The sequence below is a fragment of the Chiloscyllium plagiosum genome, unplaced genomic scaffold, assembly GCF_037043375.1.
Source record: "Chiloscyllium plagiosum isolate Xiang-an unplaced genomic scaffold, Cpla_swu_hap1 HiC_scaffold_25, whole genome shotgun sequence".
Classification (NCBI taxonomy): Eukaryota; Metazoa; Chordata; class Chondrichthyes; order Orectolobiformes; family Hemiscylliidae; genus Chiloscyllium; species Chiloscyllium plagiosum.
The window spans coordinates 16,700,873-16,714,184 of record NW_028270163.1 but is presented as its reverse complement, the minus strand read 5'-3'; the positions used below and the strand labels follow the sequence as shown (position 1 = coordinate 16,714,184).

General features: G+C 41.7%; 1 protein-coding gene across 1 annotated transcript in view; it reads right to left on the bottom strand.

Annotated features, from left to right (window-relative positions):
• dnah9 (dynein, axonemal, heavy chain 9) overlaps positions 1 to 13,312 on the bottom strand; it is a 528,899-nt gene that overhangs the window by 188,567 nt on the left and 327,020 nt on the right. The window contains exon 54 of the mRNA XM_043714478.2: positions 2,106 to 2,228. Within this exon, the coding sequence (XP_043570413.1) occupies positions 2,106 to 2,228 (123 nt within the window). The remainder of the gene's footprint in view (positions 1 to 2,105; positions 2,229 to 13,312) is intronic.

The following is a 13,312-nucleotide window of genomic DNA, read 5'->3' as shown; positions in this document are numbered from 1 at the left end:
AAGCAGGGAAGGAAATATATGTCTTGTGGTGGCATTTCGCTGGAAGTGGCATTAATAGCAGCCAACGATCCTGGCGGTGGATGTCTGGTGGGATGTGGGGTGAGGACCAGAGAGATCCTATCGCAGTTGTGGAAGGTTTGGGAGTGGGTGAGGGCTAAGGTGGAGATGGGTTGGACCTAGCTGGGGAATCCTCAGTTGAGGAAGGTAGTGGACATTTTAGATGTGTCCTTGTAGAAGTTGGCATCATCAGAACAGATGCAATGGGGACAAAGGAACTGGCAGAATGGAACAAAATCTTTACAGGAAGCAGGGTATGAGGATGCATAGTCCAGGTAACTGTGGGAGTCAGTGGGTGGCCAGTCTATCCCCAGAAATGGAAACAGAGATGTCAACAAAACAAAAGAAGGAGTCAGAGATAGACCAGGTGGAGGTAAGGAGGGGTGGAAGTTGGAAGCAAAATCCATAAATGTTTCCAATTTAGGAAGAGAGGGGGAAGCAGCACCGATGATATCATCATTAACTGTAGACAGCTGTGGGTAGGGCCAGAGTAAGACTGGAACAAGGAATGTATCCCACAAAGAGACAGGCATAACTCGGGCCCATGCGACCTGAAGAAAGTGAGAGGAGTTAAAGGAGAAGTTGTTCAAGTGACAGTGAAATTGGACAGAGGAGAGTGGTGGTGGATGGAACTAGTCATGCCTTATTCCTCAGGAAGAAGTGGGCAGCCCTGAGACCATTAGGCTGGCTGGTCCATCTGGGGTACAATCAATACCCTGGGGGAATCCATCAATGATGGCAAACCTCAATGCCCTCTATTCCTGCACAGGCCCATGTATCTCAAAATGGACGCACTTCTTCACCCTGCAGAATATGGTGTCCATAACCTTCTTGGTATCACAATGAGCTGCCAACTGATAGATAGCCCACAATTTAAACTGGTCCCTAGAATGACCCTGGCACACTCAAAGTAAGCACTTTGGTGACATCTAGAGCAGCAGGTCACTACATCCGTGGAGTCCAGGAGATATCATCTCCTCATGGTCAAAAGTGCAAATGTGTGAGATAGGTGGACAATAAGTCTCGGTGCCTGGCCTTTTGAATTTAGTTGACCTTGCAGTGGTTCACCTGATGTCTTAAGTAGTCACTTCTTTCCCTTACAATTCCTCATGCTGCTCATTCACCTCTTTCTGATCAGGAGAATACATCTTTCAAAGCTCCTTCTCGATGTTCATTCACCAGCAACTTACAAGTCTCACTTTCTTAAGAATTATGTCATGTTTAGGTTTCAGGTTCCAGTGACACCCGCTAGGAATGAAATTTGAAATACATACTGCCCCATTTACGAAAGGAAGTCCAGCCCAAGGAACCTGACTTGGGGAAGTAGCTCATTCACTATGAAATGGTGGGTCCAGTATGAAACTGAAGGTGTTACAGCACGACATAACACTTATGAGCATGGAGCCTCTTAATATGATGCATTTGGCACTATGGACTAGCTAGATCGATTTGCTGGTTTAATTTTCTGGTTGAGTTTTTTGCACGTTCTCTGCTGAAATCACTCAAAAACTTAAGTTTGAGAGGACCATTGCTTCACTGACCAGATCCCCACAGTAAATTGAATTTGATATGATTTGTAGTTCTGTTACAAAAGAATCACTTTTCAGGAACTATTAGGGATGTGGTTGGGAATATGCTCTCGGTAATGGTGACCATGAAATTATTGTTGATAAAACAAAACTAATCTGGTTCACCAATGCCCTTTAAAGCAGGAAGTCTGCCACCCTTACCTGGTGTGGCCTACCCTGAGTAACTTCGCACCTCCAGCAATACGATTGACTCCTAACTGCTCTATGAAATGACTGACTGGACCATTTAGTTCAAGGGCAATCGGGGATGGGCAACAGCCGTTGGCAGCAATACCAACCTCCTATTCAAGCATTAAGAGAAGTTGAACTTGCACTCCATCAGTCAACTCCTATCCCACAATGGGTTTCGAGGAGATTGGGCTGTGTTCTGAAAGAAAAGACTTCCTGATTCAGGCATTCCCCAGAGATGACTACACACACTAGTGAAAATTCTCAAGGGTGTTCGTCTCATTTTCTTACCTGCCCTTTTTAATGGTTTCTCGACCCAATAAAGGACCCAGTACAGGGTCTACTGATTCTTCCAAATTTTCAATTAGCACTGCTTCACCTGCCCCAAGAGCATTCTCCATAATATCTAAGTACCTTAAAAGAAAATGAAAAAACAATTCAATTGTCTCATATTCTTCTTCATTTACCATATTGTTATAGTTATGTACAATGATCCATTAATGCACAACCTCACACAGAGTTTCTGTGTAATCATTATTGTTTGAAATAGATTACAGCCTTCACTGGAGGCTAACATCATCTTAATATTATCCTCAGAAACAGCTCAATGAACTCATTTCAAAATGGGTGATTTAAAGCAGAATTACACTCAAAAACAACCATGCTGGACAACTGATGCACTCTCTAACCTTTGCTTAGTAAGTGCGCTGCAAATATAAATTCTTTTGTCACTCATAACACGCCAAAATCTGTTCAAATTTTAAATCACAAGAGACAACAGTGCAGCAGCAACTGAAGAGTTAGAATCTGGTTGTTCACAGCGATGTACACCAGTGTCTGTATTTGCTTCATCTCTATTAAATTAAACACGAAGTGTTCCACAGTTTGTAGCATTTTAATCGGTACAAGATGACTTACATTCTAGCTGAATCATTCCCTTAAAGGTCAAATTATAAAACACATATTTCAATGCCAGCAGATAGATTTGTAACTCATAACACAAATGCTTAATTTGTGCACTTAGGAATTAGAAAGAATAATTACCTGTTACCTCCTCAATCACCAACTTAAAAATGTTAATTCACTCAATACCGAAAGCTTTTTTGAGAGAGACAGTTCAAGATTTCAATGGCTCTTTCCATGAAAAAGTTGTATCTTGATTTCAAGTATAAATGCTCTAACTCTAATGATAATGTTACACCACCATGATCTAGATTCCTTAACACAGAAGATTGTTGCTCTTGATCAAACATGTGCAATTCTTATATCTTTCTAAGACTCTGTACAGTTGTATGCTGCAGTGTCAACCACTATTGACGTCTGGTTGGGTAGAATGTTGCCACCCAATTTCCCCTTGCTAAATATGTTTTACATCAATCTGTTCAGAGATGTTATGACAAACATCTGGAGCAAGAGGGATTTGAACATGGGCCTCCAAACCCAGAGGCATGGACTGTAACACCACAGCACGAGAGCCCTCCAATTCCCCTTCCTAAAAATATTATTAATCAACCTGTTCAGTCATAGTGTTGCACACTTCTGGAGCAGGCAGGACTGGAGGCAGGGACATTACTACTGTGCCACAAGAACCTTGTAATAATCAGATGTGGAGCAGATGGGACTTGAATCCAAGCCTCCTGACCCAGAGGTGGGACACCACCACTACACCACAAGTCTCCTCAGTTTGCTTTCCTATGCTGATTCTAAGGCCTTACTTAATTAGCAGTGGTGAAGGGTAAAGATTCAAAGAAGAGGCATTTAGCTTACATTACAAGATGCAGTTTACTGCATGATAGCAATGGATACAAGTCAAGAATACAGAACATCCTCGATTATCGAAACATCAATTATCCGAATTTTGGATTATCCAAATAAGATCTCAAGGTCCCGTAAAAATGCTATCCATTATCCACACTATCTGTTATCTGAACAATCAGTTATCCAAACAAAATACTCGCCGTCTATCTCGTTTGGATAATCGAGGTTATGCTGTAATTATAAAGACCATTGGAAGCCATAGATGACACAACTGTCTTCATAGGACGCCATGCTAAACTGTTTTCTCTCCACCAAAAACCATGTAATATCAGATCGCACGGCACTAAATACAGTTTCAACACAAGCTCTTTCAGAACTATTACCTTACACAACATGGATTAGAGCACAACTCATTCATCTCTACTCAATAATAGAAACTGTCAAGTGAAGAGGCAAAGTAACAGAAGAGTGAAAGGTGTTCAAGTGCAAATCTTCAGCTTTTTTTTGCTGGATTGATAGTTGGAGACTTTCTTCTGGGGAGAAAATGGACCACATGCCCATCTTGCCATGAAACGTTTCTTGATAATTAAAAATACTGAAGCATGAGCAGTATTCCAAATGGCTTCAACAACTGCAGCCTTGTTCCTGCTGGAGAAATGACTATGAAGCCACGAAGGAGGAAAAGATAAGATTTTCAGTATATTCAATGGCATTTATTAAAATAGTCTGATGTTGATTTACAGTACCACAGAAAGTTCACATATTTTAAACATCAATTGTAACAGGCGGGGTATGCTTAGAAAAAGCTGTTAAGTAAAGCACAGCATCTAGAACCCTGCACAAGGAAGACCTATTGTGACAGATGGACTGACCTCTCCACGGCAGTGAAGGCAATGGAAAATAGCACTTAGTGAAGAAAGATTGTTTGTGGAGTGTGGTCAGCTCTCATAATCATAATGGGTGGAAGACAGACCAGAGAAGTCTTAAAAAAGAAATAATTATTGACAAAGTTGATCTGAGCACATAAATATAGTCACGACTAATTCTCAAGACAGCTATCTCCTATAGATGATATGAGAGCAAACCCAGACCTCAAAAATCCTTCAATTCAGCTTGGAGTTCCAAAGGAGTCAAAAATCACCCCTTTATAAAGTTGCATGAAGAAATGAGAATTATTGCAGATGGAGAAATTAAATTCATTTAGATTCTAGTCAATTATATCAACTACTAAAGAATAAAAATAAAACAACCAGTTCAGTAAATTTATTTAATATATTATCACTTGTATCTAGGCACAGGGAAAAGTGGATAATGTACCATATTCAGGCACCATCTTGGATTACAGCATATATTACTGACATGGTAAAATTCTGAACAAAATTAATAGTTAATTGATATTACTAAAACTGAAACAGCTTCAAAAGATCATCCTTCCCTCTCTTTGCTCCTCCAGTCCCCACCCTTCGACATCGCCCATGGTGTCCTGACAATGTGCTCCTTTGCTGCCACAACTGATGCGATTGGTTCCCTGTCCGCTGCCTCAGAGCTGAAGATGGCCATGCTCCATGGGTCTCCCACCTCCTCCGGCACTGAACATCGACTGAAGACTCCTGGCTCCAAGTTGACCGACGGGGTCCTAGCTTATCTACCGACACTGCCATCCAAGACAGAGATACACAGGGCTTGGCCTCCTGTAGGAAGACATCTGCAGGAAGCTCAAGGGCAACTGAAACTAAAACAAGGGTTACCAAGCTGGAGAGACAACGAAAAAGCCATGTGGATACAGCAGAACTGATGGCATGAGCCATGAAGATCTGAGCCCCATTTTGGAATTAAAGAGGTAATCGAGATAAACCTGAAGATGCAACACCAGCTTGGTATCTTGAGCTAAAAGCATCCCATCTTGGTGAATGAGCTGATGTCTGTGTGACATACAGCCATTGAGAGAATCATTGAAGAGGCTGATTAACAATGAAGCTGTCTGTGAATGTTCATTTAGGGGCTACATGATGTTATGGAGGATAATACTTCACTTAATGACCTCTCCAACAGCAACCAGTTTAATGGCACTAAACAAGTCATTGCTGTGTGTTTTAAGTGCTCCTTAAAGCCCAGTTCAACTTGCATCGTTCACACGTTGAGATTGACTAGCGATGTCTGAAGAGGGCTTTTGAAACACATTGGGAAAATTTCTTTTGTCAAGACTTCCCAAACACTTCAGCAACATTTATTCTAAACATCCTCTCAGCTTTCAATTTTTAAAAAAAGTGACGGGTGTGCTGCTTTTCCTCTTGAATACCTTACAGCAGTCATTCCCAAACTTTTCAATGACCACACGCAGTTCAATGAGTCAAACAACTGCAAAACGCACCCACTTTTTTCAACTGAACTGACTGCTCATAACCATCTCATTTACTTGTATTTTTTAAGGTTACAGTCTTTCTAACGAGCTTTACAACAAAGTGCATACAACAAGCTAAGGAAGGATCAAAAGCATTAATGTTTCAAATCCACTGACAAAATCACACCTTTGACTGCGAGCGCAGATATGCTTTCAAAATCTGCTCAACTACTCCTAACTATTCACAGCACCCTGAGTCTGTTCTGTACTCTGCACTCAGTTCAGGGGTCTGAATTTTGCAGACGAAAATTTCACGTTTGTAACAAAAGGCTAATTGATATTAAATAATTGAACTGATATATAATTAACATTCAATGGATCACAGCAAACAGTGTGCAGTAAATTACAACTTGCCAGCTTAGTGGGAAACATTGGCCTGTTGGTGTGTGCAGAGCCATTTGATCTAAGGAGGAACCGATGAGAGGTCCGCCCACAAATCTAGCCCCTTCTATTGTGTTTTTTTAATGTACGCAAGTGTTAAAAATGCTAGCTCTCAGAGCTACACCATTGGAAATGGCAAGCGTACAGTAACAGCAAGTATCATCAGGTGCTCACGTACCACAGTCAGCCAAAACTCACACAAAGACACTTCTTCAAATGTCAGCTTCAAAATGCAGCCTCTCCATAGCTCTACACATTCCCTTTTTCTCTGAACTTCAACTTTTGCAATGAATCTGAAGGAAGTGAACAAATTATGCATCCAGTTCTGGACTTGCGTATGTGCCAAGGGGAAGCAGAATTCAACTTCAAGTGAATCCCCTGCCGCCGAATGTTGTCAAAGGCCCAGTTTTGACCTGAAACCTTAAAGTCTATCGGTGATAGTCAGGATTAGCTTGTTCTTCCTGTGCATTTTAGGTGGGCTCATTCAGGTGGGCTGAAAATATCTGCTGGATATCCACCATGATTATCAAGAAGGGAGTCTTCACATTGAATTTCACTCCTTTCTACAAAATTTCACTTGGACAGTTCCCTTGGCACACCAGTTGAAAACCACTGCCTTAAATACCAAGAGAAAGCCAATGGTTGGCTTTTAGCCTCTTGCTAGAGGTCCTGCTTGGTCAGCAGGAGGAACCAGGGGAGTGAGGCCAAGCATTAGCCTTTGCAGGGAAGATAACAAACATTGCCTCCGATGCACTGGACATCTTGATGCTGTCTGAGCTTTCCAAGCAAGGAAGGTTAAAAGTAAACAAAAAAGCAAAGAAAGTAAAGAAAAGTATAAGTGGTTGGTGTAGATGGGTTTCAGGCTCAGGAGTCCGAGTGCCCGGTTACTCTGCCGCCATCTTGACTTCCCTGGAGCATCGGAGGTTGATGGGTGACCTTACAGAAGTTTATAGATAGGGTAAATAGACAAGATCTTTTCCCTGGGGGAGTCCAGACCAAGAGGGCATTGGTTAAGGTGACAGCAGAAAGATTTAAAGAGTCCCGAGGGACCAATTTCTCACACAGAGGGTGGTGCATGTACAAGCTGCCAGAGGAAGTGGTGGAGGCTGGTACAATTACAACTTTTAAAAAGCATCTAGAGGAGTACATGAATTGAAAATGTTTGGAAGGATATGGGCCAAATGCTGGCTGAAACTTTGAAGTCTATCTGTGATAGTCCAACAGTTTAGGACATCTGGTCAGCATGGATGAGTTGGACCGAAGGATCTGTATCTGTGCTGTATGACTCTAAGAACAGAAGGCTTCAGAGACTGAAGAGGGTTATGAACAAGAGACATTCTCCATAATTTATAGAGTGCTGTGCCTACATTGACATGACTGCACTTTACCAAGAAGGTAAATACTGAGATTTGTGGCCTTGTTGAATAAAGATTTGGAGATGACAGCACAGCAAGGCCAATGTACTGTCTGTGCCACCTTGATCAACCGACATGGCAAGGGAAATATGAAGTAACAGGAGAGGGAGCATTTCCAAAGATATGTCCCTACTCCATTACTTCTACAACTAGTTCAGATACTGAGTAGGGAACAAAACAGTTCAGTGTGTATTGATGACATTTTGCAAGCCCATTTCAAACGAGGAACCCAGAGTGACCATGGTAGTTACCTGAACTTCCAATGGAGCGATTTACCACTCTCCAATGTGGGGTTGGAGGTCACCAGTCTCCTTATGTTGGTTAATACGGGCATTCGGCTCTGGGTCCACGTGTGAAACAAGGCCAAGGGAGATTCCTCCACACATCCTTGATGTGACTGGTGTGTCAACAGACAGGTTCTTCAGTGTACCAAGCATTGGGTTGATGAAGAATAACAACCTTCTTCAGAAGTTTAGGGCTGTGAGGGCACCATCCATCTCCACTGGGGCGGACCAAGGACACAATCATTCTTTTCAGGAAGGTGGCACATTTGGTGGCCCTTTAACCCTGTATTGGCCCACTGGCCAATGCCCATACATTTCACTGTGAAGTTTCCCCTTCAAATCCAACATTAAAGCAGTTCTGACACTGTTTTGTGAACTGGTGCTCATAATAGATTGGTCGCCATTGATGCAGTACATTCACCTTCATTCTTCCCTTCCCTTCTCATGGGGAAGTGAATGGTTCTTGCTTTTCCTGTATCTGCTTCACAGGGGAAGGTGTATCGTTCTTTTGGGAGTCAGCAATGGTATCATTGGAAGAGTTAGCAGCAGTGTGTGGCCACCATATGAGAATGTGTACAAGATTTTAATGGAGCATTAGGTATGTGATAGCTTTGGGTGATTGGGGATCAGGGATCGCTATGTATCTGTAAAAACTGTGGTGACTATATAAGTCGAAGCAATCTCTGGCCTGTTGTGTGCAAATCACTACAAATTGCCTTTAATTCAGCTCCTTATTAAGAAATCTCACAATCAAGTACTGAAATATGATTCAAACTTTATTGCAGGTAGCAACTAAAATAAAACCCCTCAAGTGAGCAACTTAAGCCTCACAACTCAACTTGGCTCTAATCGGATTAATAGTGGAGTTTAGCTACAATTCCTCCAACAGTTTCTGTCTCTGGAAGTGTTCTGGGTTCAATCCTTGTGCAGTGTCGTTCTTCAAAGTTCTGCTGCTGAAAATTCTTGGAGTTAAATTCTGACACAGCTTTCTTTCTTTCAGGTTTGCAGTGTGAATTTATTGGTGATCCTTTAGATTCTTCCACCCCCAACATCAGTTACACTTCTCGAGTCCTCACGTCTGTGGGTTGCCTTCCTATCAGAAGTAACTCCTCTGTTCTTATTACTTTTGGTGTTAGCTGTCCGTTTGAAACAGCTGCCCTGCAATTTACCCCTTCACTCTCAGACATTCCTTCTGCAGGCAGTCTTAATTGCCCATTTGTCACGAGACAGCAGGTTATTATACAATGTTACCTTTCTCTCTCTCCCAAGAAGCAACTTGTTCATGTTGCTTTGACTCCTTCTTCCCAGGAATGCTAATTAGTACATTGCTTTTAATTCCTTTATAACAATTTCTCCTTGTTTATTTCATCTTGGGAAACAGTTAGTTCCAGAAAGAGCTATTATTTGTTCTTTCAATCCATGAAATTATTAAAAGTTTTGAAGTTTACGAAGGTAATTGTAACCATTTGGCAATATGCATACAAATTAACATAGCAATCACAAGCAAAAGTAGGTCATTGAATAAAATCATAGCTCCTGGCTCCTCTGACTGTAACCTGGCATTCCTATGCTGCCTACCCCAATAACCTTTTACCCTCTGCTTAACAAGAATCCATCTACCCCCCCATCCTTAAAAATGTTCAAGGATTCTGCTTCAGGAAGAATGGTCCAAAGACTCTCAATGCTCAGACGGAAAACATTTGCCGAAACTCTGTTTAAAATTGAGTGCCCTAGCGTTTTAAACGGTGATCCCTTGTTCAAAATTATCCCAGTTAAGGAAGCATCTTTTCCACATCTATCCTGGTAAGACCGTTCAGGATTATATATGTTTCAATCAAGTCACCTCTTGCTCTTCTAAACTCTGGCACATTGCTAAATCTTTTGGTATTCAAACAAACATTAAGCATTCTTGCTGCGCAACATGTCATAATTTACATAAATTTATTACTTTATGTCCAGTTGGTGCCATTGAGTCAAAAACACCAACTAATCCATCGTAGCTCCTGGCAATACAGTAGTAGGAATCAAACAAAATCACACGTTGACATATATTGCTGCTTGTAGAAACTTGGAGACTCTCCACCTTGGATTCTTTACACGATCAACAGCGAGGGGAGTGTACTTCAACCTTCAGCTGGATCTTTTGCAATCACTTCAGCCTGACAACAGACTGGCTTTCATTTCTCGTAACACTGCCTGGATGGAGATGGGGTGGATATCAGAGAGTGTGCATGCAGGAGAATGCAAATGAACTGCTTGCCTTCACTCAAGTTGCTATCAGATTCACCAGACAGCTCAGCCTGCATTATAACAAAGCATATTCCAGCAAGTATGATTTCAGGCAACTTTCAGAGGCATTGGAAAGCCGAAATGTGAGCAGATCTTAGCAGTGGTGTTGTCATCTAACTCATACTGCACTTATAGCAAGGCTTTATATCATCAAAGTTGGATGGCAATCATTATATCTGTACATCTGATTTAAATAATAATTTAAATAAATATGTTTCCTTATGTCCTGTTGGTGCCAGCAAATCAAAAATGCCAATTAGTCGATCGCAGTTCCTGACAATTTAGTATCTGTACATCTGATTCCTTTATATTCAATATTATATGATGTTAGAGAGTTTTAAGAAGGTTTGTAGCTCAGGCTACAAAGCCAAAAGGTTCATTTCCAGATGTTTCATCATCCTACTAGGTAACATCTTTAGTGGGCCGCCAGGCAAAGCACTGCTGCAGATTCCTGCTTTCTATTTAATTGTTTGGGTTTCTTTGGACTGGTGATGTCATTTCCTGTGGTGATGTCATTTCCTTTTTACTCAGGGGGTGGTAGATGGAGTCTAACTTGATGTGTTTGTTGAGAGAGTTCCGGTTGGAATGCCATGCTTCTAGGAATTCTTATGCATGTCTCTGTTTGGCTTGTCCTAGGATGGATGCGTTGTCCCAGTTGAAGTGGTGTGCTTCCTTATCTGTATGGTTATCAAAATACTGTGCAAGAACTGTAACAAACACTACATTGGACAAACAGGCAGAAAACTGCCACCAGAATACATGAACATCAACTAGCCACAAAAAACATGACCCTCTCTAACTAGTATCCTTACATACAGATGAGGAAGGACACCACTTCAATTGGGACAACACATCCATCCTAGGACTAGCCAAACAGACAGACACACGAGAATCCCCAGAACCATAGCATTCCAACTGGAACTCTATCAACAAACACATCGAGTTAGATCCCCATCTATCACCCCCTGAGGAAACAAACAGGAAATGGCATCACCACACGAAATGTCACCACACGAAATGACATCACCAACCCAAAGAAACCCAAACATATAAATAGAAAGCAGGACTTATCAACAGTGCTTCGCCCAGAGGCCCACTGAAGGTGTTACCTAGTAGGGTGACAAAACGTCTGGAAATGAACCTTCTGGCTCAGCGAGAAAACCTACATCCAGAACCTCAACCTGAGCTACAAATCTTCTCAAAACCTGCTATGAACCTTTCATCCATTATATGATGTGGTTTGTGGTATTCTGTGTGCTCGTCCATGTAATATGTACAATAAATAGATGGGCTGTTGTTGAGACAGACGGCTTGAAGTTATAACATCAAATATCTACACAGCCATAACATCATAAATTTGAGCTGATAAGCAGGAACTGACATTCATCTGACATAAGTGTTAGATAATGACCAACCCCAACTAGAGATTTCTAACCATTGCCCTTGATTTCAAAAGCATTATCATCACTGAACCCCACACCATCAACTTCGGAGGGGCTAGCATTAACCAAAAATTTAACTGGACCAGCCTTATACATTGTGGCTAGAAGGGATGGTCAGAGGCTAGGTATTCTGCAGTAAGCAATTCACCACTGGACTCCCTAGTGCCTGTATATTATCTACAAGGTGCAAGTCAGGAATGGAGAAGTGGTGATGCTCTCCATTTGCTTTGGTGGCTGCAATTCCAACAACATTCAAGAAGCTCAACACCACTCAGGATAAAGAAGCTGGCTTGATTGGCAGCTCATCCATCACCTTCAATATATTCCCTTCACTACAGATATACAGTGGCAGCAATGTTCCATCTACAAGTTGCACTATAGCAACTCACCAAGGCTCCATCGACAGTCCCTTACAACTCACCACTTCCACCACTTAGACGACCATGGCCAGCACATGCATGGAAACACCATCACTTTCAATTCCACTCAAAGTTACCATCATCACTTCAAACTATGTCAGCGTTCCTTCACTGTAGCTGGGTCAACATCTTGGAATGCCCTCCCCAACACCACTGCTGGTGCCCCTAAACCCCAAGCGGTTCAAGAAAGCAGCTTACCACCTCCACATCCAGGGCAATTAGGGATGGACAATAAATGCTGGGCTAGTCAGCAAAGCCCATATCTCTTAAACGAATAAAAAAGACTGATCTCTGTCCCTTCAAAGATACAGCTGAGTTTTTGCACTATCTACTGTCAAACTTCTAATTGCTACATCTGTATTTTCCGTCAAGATACTTGCCCAGTTTGACCTTGAAGTTACATATAAAATCGCTATAGTTCAGCTACAAAAGAAAATAATAGAAATTCCCAAGTCGTTTTGCACTGGATTTATTTTCATTGTACTTCTCCATTAGACTCCAACAAACACTTACACAATCAGTAAATATGCCAGAAAAGTGAATAAGAAATGCCAAAAAAATGACCAAATAATCAGATACTACACTTTAGCAATTAATCTGAGCCAATGACCTTTAAGGGTAGTACAATACATAATTTATTTTCCTCTTTCATGCAACATGAACTTTGCTTACTAAGCCAGTGTTCATTGTGCATCCCTATTGTCCTTGAGAAGCTGACGCTAAGCCACCTTTTTGAAACACTGCAATCGACTTGGTAAAAGTAAAGATCCAGTAAATTCCTCTCTGACTCTATTAAGTGATTGAAACTAACAGAGGGCACCAATTTGGCCTTAACTGGTTGGTGCAAAATACCCCTTATGGAACCAAAGGAAATGTAGTAGCATACACAGAAAACTGTTTGTTTAAATGGGATTAAAGAGGTTCAGCGCTGTTAGGAAGGGAATTCCCAGTCATGAGCAGCATCAGTGAAGGAACGGTGATGTAGTTCCAAGTCAGGATGGGTTACTGTTCGTTCAGAAATGAACTTCTTTGTGGTGATGCTCCGATTGTTCTGCTACCCTCTCCTTTCAAGACCACAGCCTGAGATTTGGAAGATGGCATCCCAGCAG